Source organism: Vicugna pacos, chromosome 26 (assembly GCF_048564905.1).
Source record: "Vicugna pacos chromosome 26, VicPac4, whole genome shotgun sequence".
In the NCBI taxonomy this organism is placed as follows: Eukaryota; Metazoa; Chordata; class Mammalia; order Artiodactyla; family Camelidae; genus Vicugna; species Vicugna pacos.
Window position 1 is genome coordinate 16,578,967 of NC_133012.1, and position 16,767 is coordinate 16,595,733.

The window sequence follows — 16,767 nt, forward strand, 5'->3', positions numbered from 1 at the left end:
TGTGGAGAACCGGGGCAGGGCCCTGCTGCCCGAGGTGGCGCCCATGCCCTAGGGTGTGTCTCTTGCCTCCCGGGTGACTGAGATGACCAAGGTCCCAGTCTGATCTGGCAGCAGAGGGTCGAGTGGGGCAGAAGCAGGAGTGGTCCTGGCCGGGCAGGGCTCTGAGACCTCCGGACCGGGGCGGCTGCCGGTCACTGTCATTGCAGAGCCAGACACCGCAGGATCCGGGGAACCAGGACACTCATGCCACCTCTCCAAGTGAGGGGCTGGTGTGCCACACTGTGGAAGGCCAGCACAGGCTCCAGAAGAGTCTGGGTATGAAGGGCTCCCCACCACCATGGCCTCCTGCCCAGACATCGCCCAGGTCTCTCCCCAGGATCTTGCCCAGGGCTGAGGGGCAGCTCAGCACCCCCGGCTCTGACCTGGAGCACCGTGCCCACCTCCTGGGGATTCAGGTAGAGGACCAGGAGCCCCCCGAAGCAGAGCCCAAAGGTGAGAAGGGCGGGGCCGGTGTGGGTGTGTAGGTGAGGGAGGGCGGAGGGCTGGGCCACACAGGGAGGCATCCCCAAAGTCTGTAGTTGGGACCAGAGCAAAGACTGGCCTCAGACCACCTGTCTGGAAGAATTCAGTCACAGAACAAGTGCCTGTGGGCACTTGCTCAGTGGGAGCTGCCTGCAAAGCTCTGGGAAGATTTCTGTCCTTGAAAAGGCACGTGGAAAGGGAGGCATGTGGGTACCTTTTTCCAGGTTGTGCCTGAGCAGAACCACTAGACTTAAAGCTCTCTCCACGTCCAACAGTTACAGGTCCAGAGCAGGCAGAGGCAGGGGAAGACGCCAGAAAACAAAAACAGGACCACCAGGGTCCAGCACGAGACCGCGAACACCCTCCAGCTGCTCCTGCTGAACATGAAGATCCTGCTGCTCCAGCTGCATATGAAGAGCCTGCCGCTCCTGCTGATCTTGCCACTCCCGAAGAGCCTGCAGCTCCTACTGATCTTGCCGCTCCTGAACAGCCTGCAGCTCCTGAAGAGCCCGCCGCTCCTGAAGCGCCTGCCATTCCTGCTGATCTAGCTGCTCCTGAAGAGCCTGCTGCTCCTGCTCATCTAGCCGCTCCTGAACAGCCTGCAGCTCCTGAAAAGCCTGCAGCTCCTGAAGAGCCTGCCGCTCCTGCTGATCTTGCCACTCCTGAAGAGCCTGCTGCTCCTGCTGCTCTAGCCGCTCCTGAAGAGCCCGCCACTCCTGAAGAACCTGCCGCTCCTGCTGATCTAGCCGCTCCTGAAGAGCCCGCCATTCCTGCTGATCAAGCCGCTCCTGAAGAGCCTGCCGCTTCTGCTGATCTAGCCGCTCCTGAAGAGCCTGCCGCTCCTGAAGAGCCCGCCGATCCTGAAGAGCCTGCTGTTCCTGCTGATCTAGCCGCTCCTGAAGCGCCTGCCATTCCTGCTGATCTAGCCACTCCTGAAGAGCCCGCTGCTCCTGCTAATCTAGCCGCTCCTGAACAGCCTGCAGCTCCTGAAGAGCCTGCCGCTCCTGCTGATCTTGCCACTCCTGAAGAGCCTGCCGCTCCTGCTGCTCTAGCCACTCCTGAAGAGCCCGCCACTCCTGAAGAACCTGCCGCTCCTGCTGATCTAGCCGCTCCTGAAGAGCCTGCCGCTCCTGCTGATCTTGCCACTCCTGAAGACCCTGCAGCTCCTGCTGATCTTGCCACTCCTGAAGAGCCTGCAGCTCCTGCTGATCTTGCCGCTCCTGAAGAGCCCGCTACTCCTGAAGAGCCCGCCGCTCCTGCTGATCTTGCCACTCCTGAAGAGCCTGCAGCTCCTACTGATCTTGCCGCTCCTGAACAGCCTGCAGCTACTGAAGAGCCCGACGCTCCTGAAGAACCTGCCGCTCCTGCAGATCTAGCCGCTCCTGAAGAGCCCGCCATTCCTGCTGATCTAGCCGCTCCTGAAGCGCCTGCCGCTCCTGCTGATCTAGCCACTCCAGAAGAGCCCGCTGCTCCTGATCATCTAGCCGCTCCAGAACAGCCTGCAGCTCTTGAAAAGCCTGCAGCTCCTGAAGAGCCTGCCGCTCCTGCTGCTCTAGCCGCTCCTGAAGAGCCCGCTGCTCCTGCTGATCTAGCCGCTCCTGAAGAGCCCGCCGCTCCTGAAGAGCCCGCCGGTCCTGCTGATCTAGCCGCTCCTGAAGAGCCTGAAGCTCCTGAAGAGCCTGCCGCTCCTGCTGATCTTGCCACCCCTGAAGAGCCTGCAGCTCCTGCTGATCTTGCCGCTCCTGAAGAGCCCGCCGCTCCTGAAGAACCTGCCGTTCCTGCTGATCTAGCCGCTCCTGAAGAGCCTGCCGCTCCTGCTGATCTTGCTGCTCCTGAAAAGCCTGCAGATCCTGCACCTGCACCTGCGCCGCTGGGCAGTGGAGAACCATTTCGGGCATCATCACCCCTTAGGGCTGAGCCCCCTCTGCCCCCTCCTACACCTTCTCCAAAATCCCAACATGTATCCCCTCTCCTACCCGAAGTTGACTTCCCTACCCCTGAATTTGCTTTTGTTTTCTTCTTCTTTAGTTTAGTTTATTTGTTTTACATCATTTATGGCATTCTATAGTTTTCCATTTCCCACTTCCTTTAATAAAATACAGATTTTTTCCCTTTTAAACTGCATTTCAGGAACATTAAGTGCATTCCCATGCTGTCCGACCATCACTACCATGTAGTTTTATGCTATTTATGCCCGTGAAGTACATCCCACCACGGCCTCAAACCCCTCATCTGAGGACGGACTGATGCCTGAAATGGTGGGAGATGACAGGTGTGGGCACGTTGCTGGGATCAGAGTTGATCCCAGGGAACCCACTGTATTGATGGGCAGCAGGTTCAGTGTCCAGGTGCTCTGTTCCGGGGAGGGCGGCTAGAGATGTGCAGAGTCCCCTCCCAGCGGTCCCCGTGCCTGTGTTGGGAACTGACCATCAAGGGGAGCCTGGTGAATGAACCGGACGCTAGAAAGGGACACCCCTAACTCCCCCAATTTGGAAGGCGGGGCTCCTTCTCCCTGCTGAGTGATGTGGCAACTGAGAATATCACACCCCCCACGCCCTAGCAGAAACTTCTCCTCTCACAGAGCCCACCCTCCCATGGGTCCCACTTTCCCCTGAACCCAGAGGCAGAGCCCCTCTGCCAGACAAGGGATGGGTAGGAGGGGTGGCTGCAACCTTCCGGGAGTGGGCGTGCACCGTGCTTGACCCCTGAGCTCCCAGCTGTGCAGCAGAGGCCCAGGGAGGACTTGCCAGGGAGGGCCGCAGGGCAGGGGCAGGGCTGAGTTCTGCATGAATCCTGACTATGCGGGGGCCGAGGGACCTGGTTTTGAGCCACGTCCTGGGTCTGGGCACGATGCCTTGTGATCCCACAAGGGAGACCTCTCTGCTCTCATTGTTCAGATGGGAAGACTTGAGCCTGCCCACCTGAAGCGACGCCCTGCTTCCCCAATTGGGGAGGAGGCTGAGTTGGACTGGGCCCCACAATCTTCAAGGAAGATTGCTCTCCCCAAGGTTGGCTCTCTGGGTATAAACCTGGGCAAGGGAGTCCTGACTACCCCCTGCGCCTGCTCTGTGCTGGTAACCTCAGTACACAGAAGCCTTGAGTCTCAGTCCACCCAGGAACCAAACGTTCACCCGCCTACAGCAGAGACAACTGAGGCTCAAAGAGGAAGGTCTGCCCTGGAGATGGTGTGGAGGCCCAAGTCTCAGAAGACAGGTGAAGCCAGGGTCTCAAGGATACTGCACAAACAGGACTTCACTCTGAACTGGGAATGTTGTGGAAAGACCCTGGGGGCCAGGGTGGAGGAGATGGGAAGCAGACCAGAGCCCGGGGGAAGGCAGGGAGCCCCAGGAATGCCTCCATGCCCTCGGCACAGGGCAGGGGAGCAGCTCTGAAGATATGACAGCCGAGGCTGCCCAGGGGGCCTTCATCACTACCACTTTGCTCGGATGACCTCAACAGCCCCATGACCACACCCATTTGACAGATGCAGACAGACACCAAGTTAGCCACCAGGCTGACAAGGAGAGGAGCTGGGATCAAATCCAGGATCAGATTCCAAGTGCTCCGCTCGCTGGCCCCAGACTAAGCCTGCCTGCCAAAACCGACCCCAGGGCCTCCCGCCTGGCACTCTATATATACCTCAGTGGGCTCCCCTGCTGAGCCATCCCATCCCATCCCATCACACTGAGACAAAAGCACAAGAGGCCTGGGGTCCAGGAGACAGGACTGGTAGCAGGGCCAGGGTGGGCACGTTCTGCCCACCCCCCTTTGCTGCCCCAGCCCAGGTGTCAAGTGGAAGCCTGACTGACGTGGAAACTGGCAGTGGGTGGGAGAGACAGGATGCCCCTTAGTTTCCCTGGCAACTGCTGCAGAACTGAGTCTTTCAGGATAAATTCAAGTTAGGCCTCAGCTGCTGAAACACCCATTATTTCAAGGCTGGTTACCTTGGTGACCCAGGTGGTGAGGACGTGGTGGGAGGAGGGGGTGGAGAGGCCAGGCAGGGGGCCACCGGCTCAGAGGACAGGCTGACCCTCAGACCTAGACATGACCCTGGTCACACACTGAGCCTTGAATTTCATCACAGACTGACCTCGGGTCCTGACACAGGGTGCCTGGCCCTTATCACAGACGAGCCCTGTTCCTGGTCCCAGACCGCCACCTGAGCTTGGCCGCGCAACCACCACGGAGGGACACTCAGCGAGTGGTGACTGCTACTTCTGTTATCATTGCTGTGCCGTTAACGTGCGTCCCACTCACAGCTGACACCTAACGAATGTCATTCAGACTAGCGTAACCGCAATGGGGGACTGTTCGCAAGGACTCCTGGGGCCCACAGTGCTCGGCAGAGGCTCGCAGGACCCCCTCTGCTGGGTGGCCACAGGGCTCCTGGGCTGGGTGGGCTGTGAGGGGGCAGCAGAGGAGTGGGCAAGGCTGGGGGGTGGGCTGCCCCTCCAGGCCCAGAAGGAAGCAGCCATTCTCCCCCGGCTCAACGCCCCCTCTGTCTGGAAGCCTCACTTTCATCTCATTACCTGATAAACTGAGCAAATGAACGGCAGCCAGGCAGCCTTGGCCACCCAGGAGACAGGGCACACGGTCAGGGGGCTCCCAGCCTCCTTCCCACCCTGGCGCCCCAGCCTGCAGGCTATGGCCTCTCTGGCCCACGGGGCCTCAGTCGGCCGGGATGAGGGCCCTGGGAGAGGCCCGCATCCTGCTAGGCCTTCCTGCTTCCTGGGCAGAGCTCTCCCCAGCCCAGCAGGTGAGGCAGCAGAGGCAGTGGGTCCGCCCCTGTCCATTCCTGCCCTGTCCTCGCCCACCAGGCCGGTTCCCCAGGCATCCAGGCCGTACTCCACGACCTGTGAAGTTAGGGCGTGTCCTGGGGCATGGAGTTCCTCCTCAGCCCAGTACATGGATGTGCAAATGAGGACCACAGGGGACAGGACAGCTCTCTGAATTCCCCCACCCAGTCCCCAGTCCCCTCCACCCTAGCCCCCATGGGTCCTGACTTGGGCCATCTGTCCAGAGGCAGGCAAACGCAGAGAAGACTACCATGAGAGGGAGAGGGATACAGAGCTAAGAGGCCAGGAGAGCAGGAGAGCAGCTGCAGAGGTGCAGCCAGGCAGGGACAGAGGTGGAGGACAGGGGACAGTTGCTCAGGCCCAACAAACACTTCCCACTTGAGCCTGCACATTCCTGGGCCTGCACACTGCTGGGCCTGCACAAACCTGGGCCTGCACGAACCTGGGACTCTTGACAGCCGTGCCTGCCCTCTCCTAGGCATTCACACTCCTGGAACTGCACACTCATTGGCCTGCACCCACCTGGAGCTGCACAATCATGAGCCTGCACATACTTGGGCCTGCACCCTGCTGGGCCTGCACATTTCTGGGCCTGCCTTCTCCTGGGCCCGCACAATCCCTCATCTGCACACTCCTGGGCCTGGACATTCCTGGGCCTGCAGAGTACTGGGCCTGTATACCCCTGGGCCTGCACACTCCTGTCTCTGCACACTCCGGGTTCTGCACACTCCTCGGTCTGTATACTCCTGGGCCTGTACACACCTGGGCCTGCACACTCCTCTGTCTGCACACTCCTGGGCCAGCACACCCATGGAACTGCACACTCTGGTGTCTTCACACTCCTGGGCCTGCACGCTCCTGGGCCTTTCCTCACCTGGGCCTGCCCCCAGTTCGGCCCGCCCTCTCCTGGACCTGCACACTCTTGGGCCTGCACACTCCTGGGCCTGCACACTCCTGTCTCTGCACACTCCGGGGTCTGCACACTCCTCGGTCTGTATACTCCTGGGCCTGTACACTCCTGGGCCTGCCCTCTCCTTGGCCGGCATGAACCTGGGCCTAAACACCCCTGGGCCTGCCCTGGCCTGGGCCTGCACACTAATGGGGCTGCACACACCTAGGAATGCACCCACCTGGGCCTACACACTCTTCTGTCTGTACACTCCTGGGCCTGCACACTCCTGGGCATGCACACTCCTCTGTCTGCACACTCCTCGGCCTACACACTCCTAGGCCTGCACACTCCTGGGCCTGCTGACCCCTGTGTCTGCACACTCTTGGGCCTGCACACACCTGGACCTGTACCATCCTGGGCCTTCCCTGGACTGGGTCTTCCCTGGCCTGGGCCTGCACACTACTGGGCCCGCACACTTCTGCAACTGCACACTCATCGGCCTGCAAAGGCACGACCTGCACAATATTGGGCCTGAACACACATAGGCCTTTATCCTCCTGGATCTGCACACTCCTGGGCCTGCACACTGCTGGACCTGCACAGCACTGGGCCTAAACACACCTGGGCCTGCACACTCCTTCTCTGCACACTCCTATCTCTGCACACTCTGGTGTCTACACACTCCAGGGCCTGCACGAACCTAGGCCTGCTCCCTCCTGTGCCTGCATACTCCTGGGCCTGCTCCCACCTGTGCCTGCACACTCCTAGCCCTGTTCCCACCTGTGCTGGCACATTCCTGGGACTGCACACTTCTGTGCCTGCACACTTTTGGGCCTGCACACCCCTGGGCCTGCACACTCCTGGACCTGTACACTCCTGGGCCTTCCCTGGTCTGGGCATTCCCTGGCCTGGGCCTGCAAACTCCTGGGCCTATACACTCCTGGGCCTGCACACTCCTGTACCTGTACACACCTGGGCCTGCCCTGGCCTGGGACTGCACACTAATGGGGCTGCACACACCTAGGAATGCACCCCCCTGGGCCTGCACACTCCTCTGTCTGCACACTCCTGGGCCTGCATAACCCTGGATCTGCACACTCCTGGGCCTGCGCATCCCAGAGCATGCACAGATCTGGGCCTCTACACACCTGGGCCAGTACACACGTGTGCTTGCTCCCCCCCGTGTCTGCAAACTCCTGGGACTGCACATTCCTGGGTCTGCAACACCTTGGCTTGCACACTCATGGGCCTGTTCCGTCTTGTGTCTGCATACCTGTGGGCCTGCACACCCCAGGGCCTGCACACACCTGGGCCTGCACGAACGTGGGCCTCTTGAATCCTGGGCCTGCCCTTTCCTAGGCCTGCCCACACCTGTGCCTACACATTCCTGGGCCTGCACACTCCTGGACCTGTACACTCCTGGGCGTACCCTGGCATGCGCCTGCACACTAATGGGCCTGCACTCTCCAGGGACTGCACCCTCCTGGGCCTGCACACTCCTCTGTCTGCACACTCCTGGGCCTGCCCCAAATTGCCCTGCCCTCTCCTGTGACGGCCCTCACAAGTCCTGCACACTCCTAGGCCTGCACACTCGTGTACCTCCTCCCTCCTGTGCCTGCACACTCCTGGCCATGTACACTCATGGGCCTGCCCTCTGCATGGCGTGCACGGTCCTAGGACTCCCCATTCCTGCGCCTAGACACCCTAGGGCCTGCCCTCTCCTGGGCCTGCACACTCTGGGGCCTGCCCTCACCTGGTTCTGCACACTACTGGGACTGTACACCCCTGGACCTGTACACTGCTGTGACTTCCCTGGTCTGAGTCTTCCCTGGCCTGGGCCTGAAAACTACTGGGCCTGAAAACTGCTGGAACTGCACACTCATTGGCCTGTAAACTCCAGGACCTGCACAACCTTGGGCTTGAACACACCTGGGCCTGTATACTCCTGGGCCTGCACACTCCTGTCTCTGCCCACTGTGGTGTTAGCACACGCCTGGGCCTGCAAGAACGTGGGCCTGTACACTCCTGGGCCTGCACACACCTGACTTTGCACACTCCGGGGTCTGCACACTCCTCGGTCTGTATACTCCTGGGTTGTACACTCCTGGGCCTGACCTGGCCTGGGCCTGCACGCTCCTGGGCCTGCACACTCCTCTGTCTGCACACTTCTGGGCATGCACAACCCTAGACCCTACACTCCTGGGCCTGCGCATCCCAGAGCCTGAACACACCTGGGCCTCTATACTCCTGGGCCACTACTCTCATGTGCCTGCTCCGCCCCGTGTCTACACACTCCTGGCACTGCACAGTCCTGGACCTGCACACTCCTGGGCCTGCCCTGGCCTGGGCCTGAACACTAATGGGCCTACACACACCTAGGAATGCACCCTCCTGGGCCTGCACACTCCTCTGTCTGCACACTCGTGGGCCTTCCCTGGTCTGGGCCTTCCCTGGCCTGGGCCTGCAAACTATTGGGCCTGCAAACTCCTGGAACTGCACACTCATTGGCCTGCACACTCCAGGACCTGCACAATCTTGGGCTTGAACACACCTAGGCCTGTATACTCCTGGACCTGCACACTCCTGTCTCTGCACACTCTGGAGTTTGCACACGCCTGGGCCTGCACGAACCTGGGCCTGTACACACCTGGGCCTGCACACTCCTTTATCTGCTCACTCCTGAGACTGCATACACCTGGGCCTGCACATTCCTGTATCTGCTCACTCCTGAGACTGCATACTCCTGGGCCTGCAAACTCCTGGGCATGTACAATCCTGGGCCTGCACACTCCTGGACCTGTACACTCCTGGGCCTGCCCTGGCCTGGGCCTGCACACTAATGGGGCTGCACACACCTAGGAATGCACCCTCCTGGGCCTACACACTCCTCTGTGTGCACACTCCTGAGCCTGCACACCCCTGGGCCTGCACACTCCTCTGTCTGCACATTCCTCGGCCTACACACTCCTAGGCCTGCACACTCCAGGGCCTGCTGACTCCTGTGTCTGCACACTCTTGGGCCTGCACACTCCTGGACCTGTACAATCCTGGGCCTTCCCTGGTCTGGGTCTTCCCTGGCCTGGGCCTGCACACTACTGGGCCCGCACACTTCTGCAACTTCACACTCATCGGCCTGCACAGTCCACGACCTGCACAATATTGGGCCTGAACACAACTAGGCCTGTATCCTCCTGGATCTGCACACTCCTGGGCCTGCCCACTCCTCTGTCTGCACACTCCTGGTCCTTCACACACCTCGACCCGCACACTCCTGGGCCTGCGCATCCCAGAGCCTGCACACACCTGGGCCTCTACACTCCTGGGCCAGTACAGTCGTGTGCCTGTTCCGCCCCGTGTCTGCACACTCTTGGGACCGCACAGTCCTGGCTATGCACACTCCTTGGCCTGCAGACTCCTAGGCCTGTTCGACTTCTGTCTGCACACCTCTGGGCCTGCACACTACAGGGCCTGCACATACCTGGGCCTGCACGAACCTGGGCCTCTTCACTGCAGGTCCTGCCCTCTCCTAGGCCTGCACACTCCTGGAACTGCACACTCATGGGCCTGCCGTCTCCTGGGCCTGCACACCCCTGTCTCTGCACACTCCGGGGACTGCACACTCCTCGCTCTGTATACTCCTGGGCGTTTACACTCCTGGGCCTGCCGTGGCCTGGGCCTGCACGCTCCTGGGCCTGCACTCTCCTCTGTCTGCACACTCCTGGGCCTTCACACCCCTGGACCTGCACACTCCTGGGCCTGCGCATCCCAGAGCCTGCACACACTTTAGCCTCTACACTCCTGGGCCAGTACATTCGTGTGACTGCTCCGCCCCGTGTCTGCACACTCCTGGGACTGCACAGTCCTGGCTATGCACACTTCTTGGCCTGCAGACTCCTGGGGTTGTTCGACTTGTGTCTGCACACCTCTGGGCCTGCACACTCCAGGACCTGCAAATCCTGGGCCTGCACACAACTGGGCCTGCACACTACTGGGACTCCACACTCTCTGTCTGCACTCTCCTGGGCCTGCACACACCTGGGCCAGCACACTCCAGGGCCTGCTGACTCCTGTGTCTGCACACTCTTGGGCCTGCCTTCTCCTGGGCCCGCACAATCCCTCGTCTGCACACTCCTGGGCCGCACGCTCCTGGGCTTTTCCTCGCCTGGGCCTGCCCCCAGTTCGGCCCGCCCTCTCCTGGACCTGCACACTCTTGGGCCTGCACACTCCTCGGCCTGCCCTCTCCTGGGCCTGCACTCTCCTTGGCCTGCACACTCCTGGGCTTGCACACTCCTGGACCTGCACACTACTGGGCCTGCTGAATCCTGTGTCTGCCCACTCCTGCGTCTGCACACTCGTGTGCCTCCTCCCTCCTGTGCCTGAACACTCCTAGGCATGCACACACCTGGGCCTGCCCTCTCTTGGCCCTGCACTCTCCTTGGCCTGCACACTCCTGGCCTGTTCCCTCCTGCGCCTGAACACCCTTAGGCCTCCCCTACCTGGTTCTGCACACTCCTGGGTTGCACACTCCTGGGCCTGCTCCCACCTATGCCTGCACACTCCTAGGCCTGTTGCCACGTGTGCCGGCACACTCCTGGGACTGCACACTCCTGGGCCTGCCATGGCCTGGGCCTGCACCCTCCACTCTCTGCACACTCCTGGGACTGCTCAGGCCTGAGCCTGTACACTCCTGGGCCTGCACACTTCTGTCTCTGCACACTCTGGTGTCTGCACACTCCTGGACATGCACACTCCTGGGCCTGTACACTCCTAGGCCTGCCCTGGCCTGGGCCTGCACCCTACTGAGCCTGCACACTCCTCTGTATGCACACTCCTGGGCCTGCACACTACTGGGCCTGCACACTCCTGGGCCTCCTCCCACCTATGCCTGCACACTCCTAGGCCTGTTCCCACCTGTGCCAGCAATCTCCTGGGCCTACACACTCCTGCACCTGCACAGTCCTGTGTCTGCACAACCCTGGGCAAGCACACTCTGGGCCTGCACACCCCTGGCCATGCCCTATCCCGGGCCAGCCCCCACTTCGCCCGACCCTCTCATGGACCTGCACACTCCAGGGTCTGCTCACATCTGTCCCTGCACACTCCTGGGCCGGCCCTCTCCAGTGTCTCCACACTCCTGGGCCCGCACACTCCTGGGCCTGCATACTCCTGGACCTGCCCTGTCCCTGGCACCAGCCTCCTTCACCCCAACGGTGCCACTCACACGGCTGTGGCGTCTAGCCAGGAGCCCCCAACCGAAACCCCTCCCGAGGGACCCCCTTGCCGGTCCCCAGGGAAGCAGCGGGGCTCCTCTTACCTGCGAGGCGGAGACGTAGTCCAGCTGCAGCCTGACGTCCAGCTGCCGGGCGTGCAGGGCCAGCGTGCATGAGGACAGCAGGATGGCCGTGATCGGCTGGAAGCTGCCCCCGGAGCCACTACCGCCCCTTGGGGAAGAGGAGGAGGAAAATCCACGTCAGTGCCAAGAACACAGGACCCGTCCACAGAGGGCCCCTCAGGTGTGACAACCCCAGAGGCGCCCGCAGCCGACCTGGGCTGAGAGCCACTTCTCTCGCGGAAGCTCAAGGACCTATGCTGAGCCTCCCTCTCCCTCCCTAAAGAGGGAAAACCCAGAGGTTTTCTAACTTTGCACTCACTGTCCATGTATCAGCCATGTCTAGTTTACCTCCCCAGCACGGCAGACCCCCTCCCTGCCTTCCCCACCCCCTGCAGGCGGCTCTCGGGGGCTGGGGGGGGCGCCCTTCCTCCCTGAGGCCAGCCCTGCTGGGGCAGCAGGTGTAATAGAAAAGACCAGATCTGACTGCCTATTAGATCTGTTCTTTTTCCTTTAACCCTCTGCTGTTTTCCAGGCTGTCTTACCAGCTCTGCACCTTTTGGAAATCAATGTTGCCTTCAGCCTGAAATTGACAGAAGAGCCTGTTCTCAAGGCTCTCAGCCTTCAGGATAAAACCTCTTTTGCTCTCCCATACACACAAGCAGCTGCAGAACAGAAAGTAACATTTGTTTTGTTAGAGGTTTTACAGGGGCCCCATGAGCTGACCCACAACTGCAAAAACAAAGAATTCCTGCACCAAGGACTTTGCACCAACCACCCACAAGCCCTCTCCTTTTTAGCGTAAAAGGAGCCTGAATTCTCACTCGGAGAAGGTGGCTCTCCAGGACATTAGCCTGCCATCTTCTCGGTCAGCTGGCTTTCCAAATCAACTCACTATTCTTTACCCCGACACCGCGTCTCCCGATTTCTTGGCCTGTCGTGCGACTTGCGGAATGAGTGTGGACTTGGAAACACAGGGAAGGAAAGCCAAGTCAGGACTCTCACCCTCTGCCTCTGCTCAGAATACCACCAACGGGTTGCTGGGACAGTGGACGGAAAACTGAGGCTGCAACACGACCATGAGCACTGGGCCTGGGTGGGAGAGATGGCGGGTGCTGTCCGAAGCGCACCCGGCCTCCTTCCGAGTCACATCACACCCACGTCCCCAGACCCAGGGAGGCCTGGAGCCCCACACAGCAGAGCGCCTCCAAACCTGCAGATGCCCAGTGACCGGTCCACTGTGCACCCTCTGGCGCCCTCCTCCCCGCTCCTCCTCCTTCTGCCCCGCTGGCTCAGCCCTGGTCCCACCACATCCTCACCCAGGGCCAGCACTGCTGCAGGAACACCCTCGGCAGGCCGCCCAGCCTCACGCCCTCAGGTCCGCACACCTGGTTGGTGCAGCTCTGCCCCTTTCCAGCCCTCACCACCGACTCTCCAACCGCCTGCTCTCCCGCCCTCCGCCCCCAGTCCTACAGAGCGCCTCCTCTGGTCACGGCATCCTGCCCTCCAGGGTCGACAGGGCCTGCACAATCCTGGGCCTGCACACAACTGGGCCTGCACACTCCTGGACCTGCGCACTCCTGGACCTACGCACACCTGGGCCTGCAGGAACCTGGGCCTGTACACTCCCGGGCCCGTTCCGTATTGTATCTGCACACTTCTGGGCCTGCACGCTCCTGGACCTGCGCACACCTGGGCCTGCACGAACTTTGGCCTGTACACTCCTGTATCTGCTCACTCTTGTGACTGCATACTCCTGGGCCTGTACAACCCTGGGCCTTCTCTCTCCTGGGCCTGCCCCAGTTCGGCCGGCACTCTCCTGGAGCTGCACACTCCTGGGCCTGACCTATCGTACGCCTGCACAGTCCTGGATCTGCACACTTCTGGACCTGCTCCCTCCTGTGCCATCACCCTTCTGGGACTGCACACTTGTGCGCCTGCACACCCCTGTGCCTGACACACCTGGGCCTGCACGCTCCTCGGCCTGCACACTCCTCTTGTCTGCACACTCCTGGGCCTCACCTATCCTACGCCTGCACAGTCCTGGATCTGCACACTTCTGGGCCTGCTCCCTCCTGTGCCATCACACTTCTGGGACTGCACACTTGTGCGCCTGCACACTCCTGTGCCTGACACACCTGGGCCTGTACGCTCCTGGGCCTGTACACTCCTGGGCCAGCCCTGGCCTGGGCCTGAATACTAATGGGCCTGCACACTCCTGGGACTGTACCCTCCTGGGCCAGCACACTCCTCTGTCTGCACACTCCTGGGCCTGCACAACCCAGAGCCTGCACACACCTGGGCTGAACACTCCTGTGCCAGTACACTCGTGTGCCTGCTCCCTCCCGTGTCTGCACATTCCTGGGCCTGTACAGTCCTGGGTCTGCACACTCTTTGGCCTGCACACTCCTTGGCCTGTTCCGTATTGTGTCTGCACACTACTGGGTCGGCACACCCTAGAGCCTGCACACTCCTGGGCATGCCCTCTCCTGGGCCTGCACTCTCTTCGGCCTGAACACTCCTAAGCTTGCACACTCCTGGACTTGTACACTCCTGGGCCTGCCCTGGCCTGGGCCTGCACACTAATAGGCCTGACACTCCTGGGAATGCACACTCCTGGGCCTGCACACTCCTCTGTCTGCACACTCCTGGGCCTGCCCCATTTGGCCCTGCCCTCTCCTGTGACGGCCCTCACCTGTCCTGCACACACCTGGGCCTGAACACTACAGGCCCTGCACACATCTGGCCCTCTACCCTCCAGGGCCTGCCTTCTACTGGGACCGAACAATCCCTCGTCTGCACACTCCTGGGGCCTGCACGCTCCTGGGCCTTTCCGTGCCTGGGCCTGCCCCCAATTCGGCTGGCCCTCTCCTGGACCTGCACACTCTTGGGCCTGCACACTCCTGGGACTGCACACTCCTGGGACTGCACTCTCCTGGGACTGCACACTCTTGGGCCTGCACACTCCTGGGCCTGCACACTCCTGGGCATGCCCTCTCTTCGGCCTGTACACTCCTGGACCTGCACACTCCTACACTTGTACACACCTGGGCCTGCCCTGGCCTGGGCCTGCACACTAATGGGCCTGAACACTCCTGTGCCTGCACACTCCTGGGCCTTTCCTTGCCTGCACCTGCCCCCAATTTGGCAGAACCCGGTCCCAGTATCCATCCAACCTGCAGGGGACTGTGTGGGAATCACACAAGGATGTGTGACCAGAAGGCAAAAAAAAAGCAGGGAGCCACTGTGGGGCAGCGCACCCTAGAGGCCTAGATGGGGCACTGGGCCTGAATCTGACATGACAGAACGACCTAGGAGGTCGCATGCCAGAATGGACGATATCAGAGTTGTGTTTAATTTCAACCCGCCGACAGGGAGCTGGGAAGCAGGCGGCAAGGAGGGTGACTTTCCCCAGATCCCAGGGCAGACCCCGGCCTGTGTGGGGTGTGCCCTGCTCCCCACAAGCCCTCTGTGGGGCCCTTCCTTTGCTGAGTCTGTGCATGAGCTCCCTGTGATGCCAGCCCGCAGAGGTGACAGGTGCAGTAGGTGTTTGTGGTTCTAGAGACATGATGGCTTTCCTAGGAAGCAGGGTCCTGAATGATCCCCACTGGGCCAATGGGGGATTGGGGAGACCCTGAGAAGCAGGTGGCTTGTCCAGGGTGACAGCACTGCTGGCGGGGGAGCCGGGTCTGAACCCAGCTGTGTCGTCAGAGCTGTGACCCTGGCTGCATCCAGGCCTCCCCAGGGCAATAGGAGGGGCCGAGTTGGTGTCACTGGGTGGACATGGCATGGGGTGGGAAGTGAGCCATCAGCAGCCCAGAGAGGCCCTTGGGGAGCTTTGTGTAAGGAGGAAGCTTGGGGAAGGGGACCCCAGGAAGTGACCTCACTTCCCTGGCAACAGAGCCCAACAGAACTTGGGACCCAGGTCACCAGGCACCCGCTGTGTAGAGAAGGACACTTCTCAACTGACTTGGCTGGTGAACTCAGCTCAGCTCAGACATGTTTTGTTGCATCCCAAGATCCCGAGGTCGCGGCCCCCGGAAAGCCCGCAGCAACGGCCTTTGCCAACAGTGCCGACAGTGGGTCGGGTCTCACCCCAGGCGCCTCTGGCCTTTTGGCCAGAGGGACCGAAAGGTAACACAGGGAGGCCCAGGGCAGGCCCGCCCAGGCCGGGTCACCACTCAGACCCCACCCGGGTGGCCCCACGGCCCCTTCCTGACTGGTGGCGGTGGGGCAGTCATGTTGGGGGGGGGTCCTGCCTCAAGCAAGAGCAGGCTGAGGAAGGGTCAGAGGCCTGGGGGGCCGATCACGTCCCCAGCCTGGGTCCAAGTGGGCTGGCTGGGATGTGGAGAACCGGGGCAGGGCCCTGCTGCCCGAGGTGGCGCCCATGCCCTAGGGTGTGTCTCTTGCCTCCCGGGTGACTGAGATGACCAAGGTCCCAGTCGGATCTGGCAGCAGAGGGTCGAGTGGGGCAGAAGCAGGAGTGGTCCTGGCCGGGCAGGGCTCTGAGACCTCCGGACCGGGCCGGCTGCCGGTCACTGTCATTGCAGAGCCAGACACCGCAGGATCCGGGGAACCAGGACACTCATGCCACCTCTCCAAGTGAGGGGCTGGTGTGCCACACTGTGGAAGGCCAGCACAGGCTCCAGAAGAGTCTGGGTATGAAGGGCTCCCCACCACCACGGCCTCCTGCCCAGACATCGCCCAGGTCTCTCCCCAGGATCTTGCCCAGGGCTGAGGGGCAGCTCAGCACCCCCGGCTCTGACCTGGAGCACCGTGCCCACCTCCTGGGGATTCAGGTAGAGGACCAGGAGCCCCCCGAAGCAGAGCCCAAAGGTGAGAAGGGCGGGGCCGGTGTGGGTGTGTAGGTGAGGGAGGGCGGAGGGCTGGGCCACACAGGGAGGCATCCCCAAAGTCTGTAGTTGGGACCAGAGCAAAGACTGGCCTCAGACCACCTGTCTGGAAGAATTCAGTCACAGAACAAGTGCCTGTGGGCACTTGCTCAGTGGGAGCTGCCTGCAAAGCTCTGGGAAGATTTCTGTCCTTGAAAAGGCACGTGGAAAGGGAGGCATGTGGGTACCTTTTTCCAGGTTGTGCCTGAGCAGAACCACTAGACTTAAAGCTCTCTCCACGTCCAACAGTTACAGGTCCAGAGCAGGCAGAGGCAGGGGAAGACGCCAGAAAACAAAAACAGGACCACCAGGGTCCAGCACGAGACCGCGAACACC

The 16,767-nt window shown here is 61.4% G+C and overlaps 1 protein-coding gene across 2 annotated transcripts; it reads right to left on the reverse strand.

Moving 5' to 3' along the window:
* Nucleotides 1-1,659: 1,659 nt before the first annotated feature.
* On the reverse strand, nucleotides 1,660-12,745 carry LOC140689570 (uncharacterized). Of its 2 annotated transcripts, XM_072950612.1 has the most exons (4): nucleotides 12,545-12,745; nucleotides 12,085-12,204; nucleotides 11,525-11,651; nucleotides 1,660-2,392 (listed from the first exon to the last, which is right to left on the reverse strand). In XM_072950612.1, exons 3-4 carry the CDS (start codon nucleotides 11,592-11,594, stop codon nucleotides 1,848-1,850), a joined length of 615 nt encoding a protein of 204 aa, XP_072806713.1. In that variant the 5' UTR covers nucleotides 11,595-11,651; nucleotides 12,085-12,204; nucleotides 12,545-12,745; the 3' UTR covers nucleotides 1,660-1,847. The 2 variants fall into 2 exon arrangements, with proteins under 2 accessions (XP_072806713.1, XP_072806712.1); XM_072950611.1 differs by lacking the exon at nucleotides 12,545-12,745 and having other exon boundaries at nucleotides 12,085-12,228.
* Nucleotides 12,746-16,767: the final 4,022 nt, after the last annotated feature.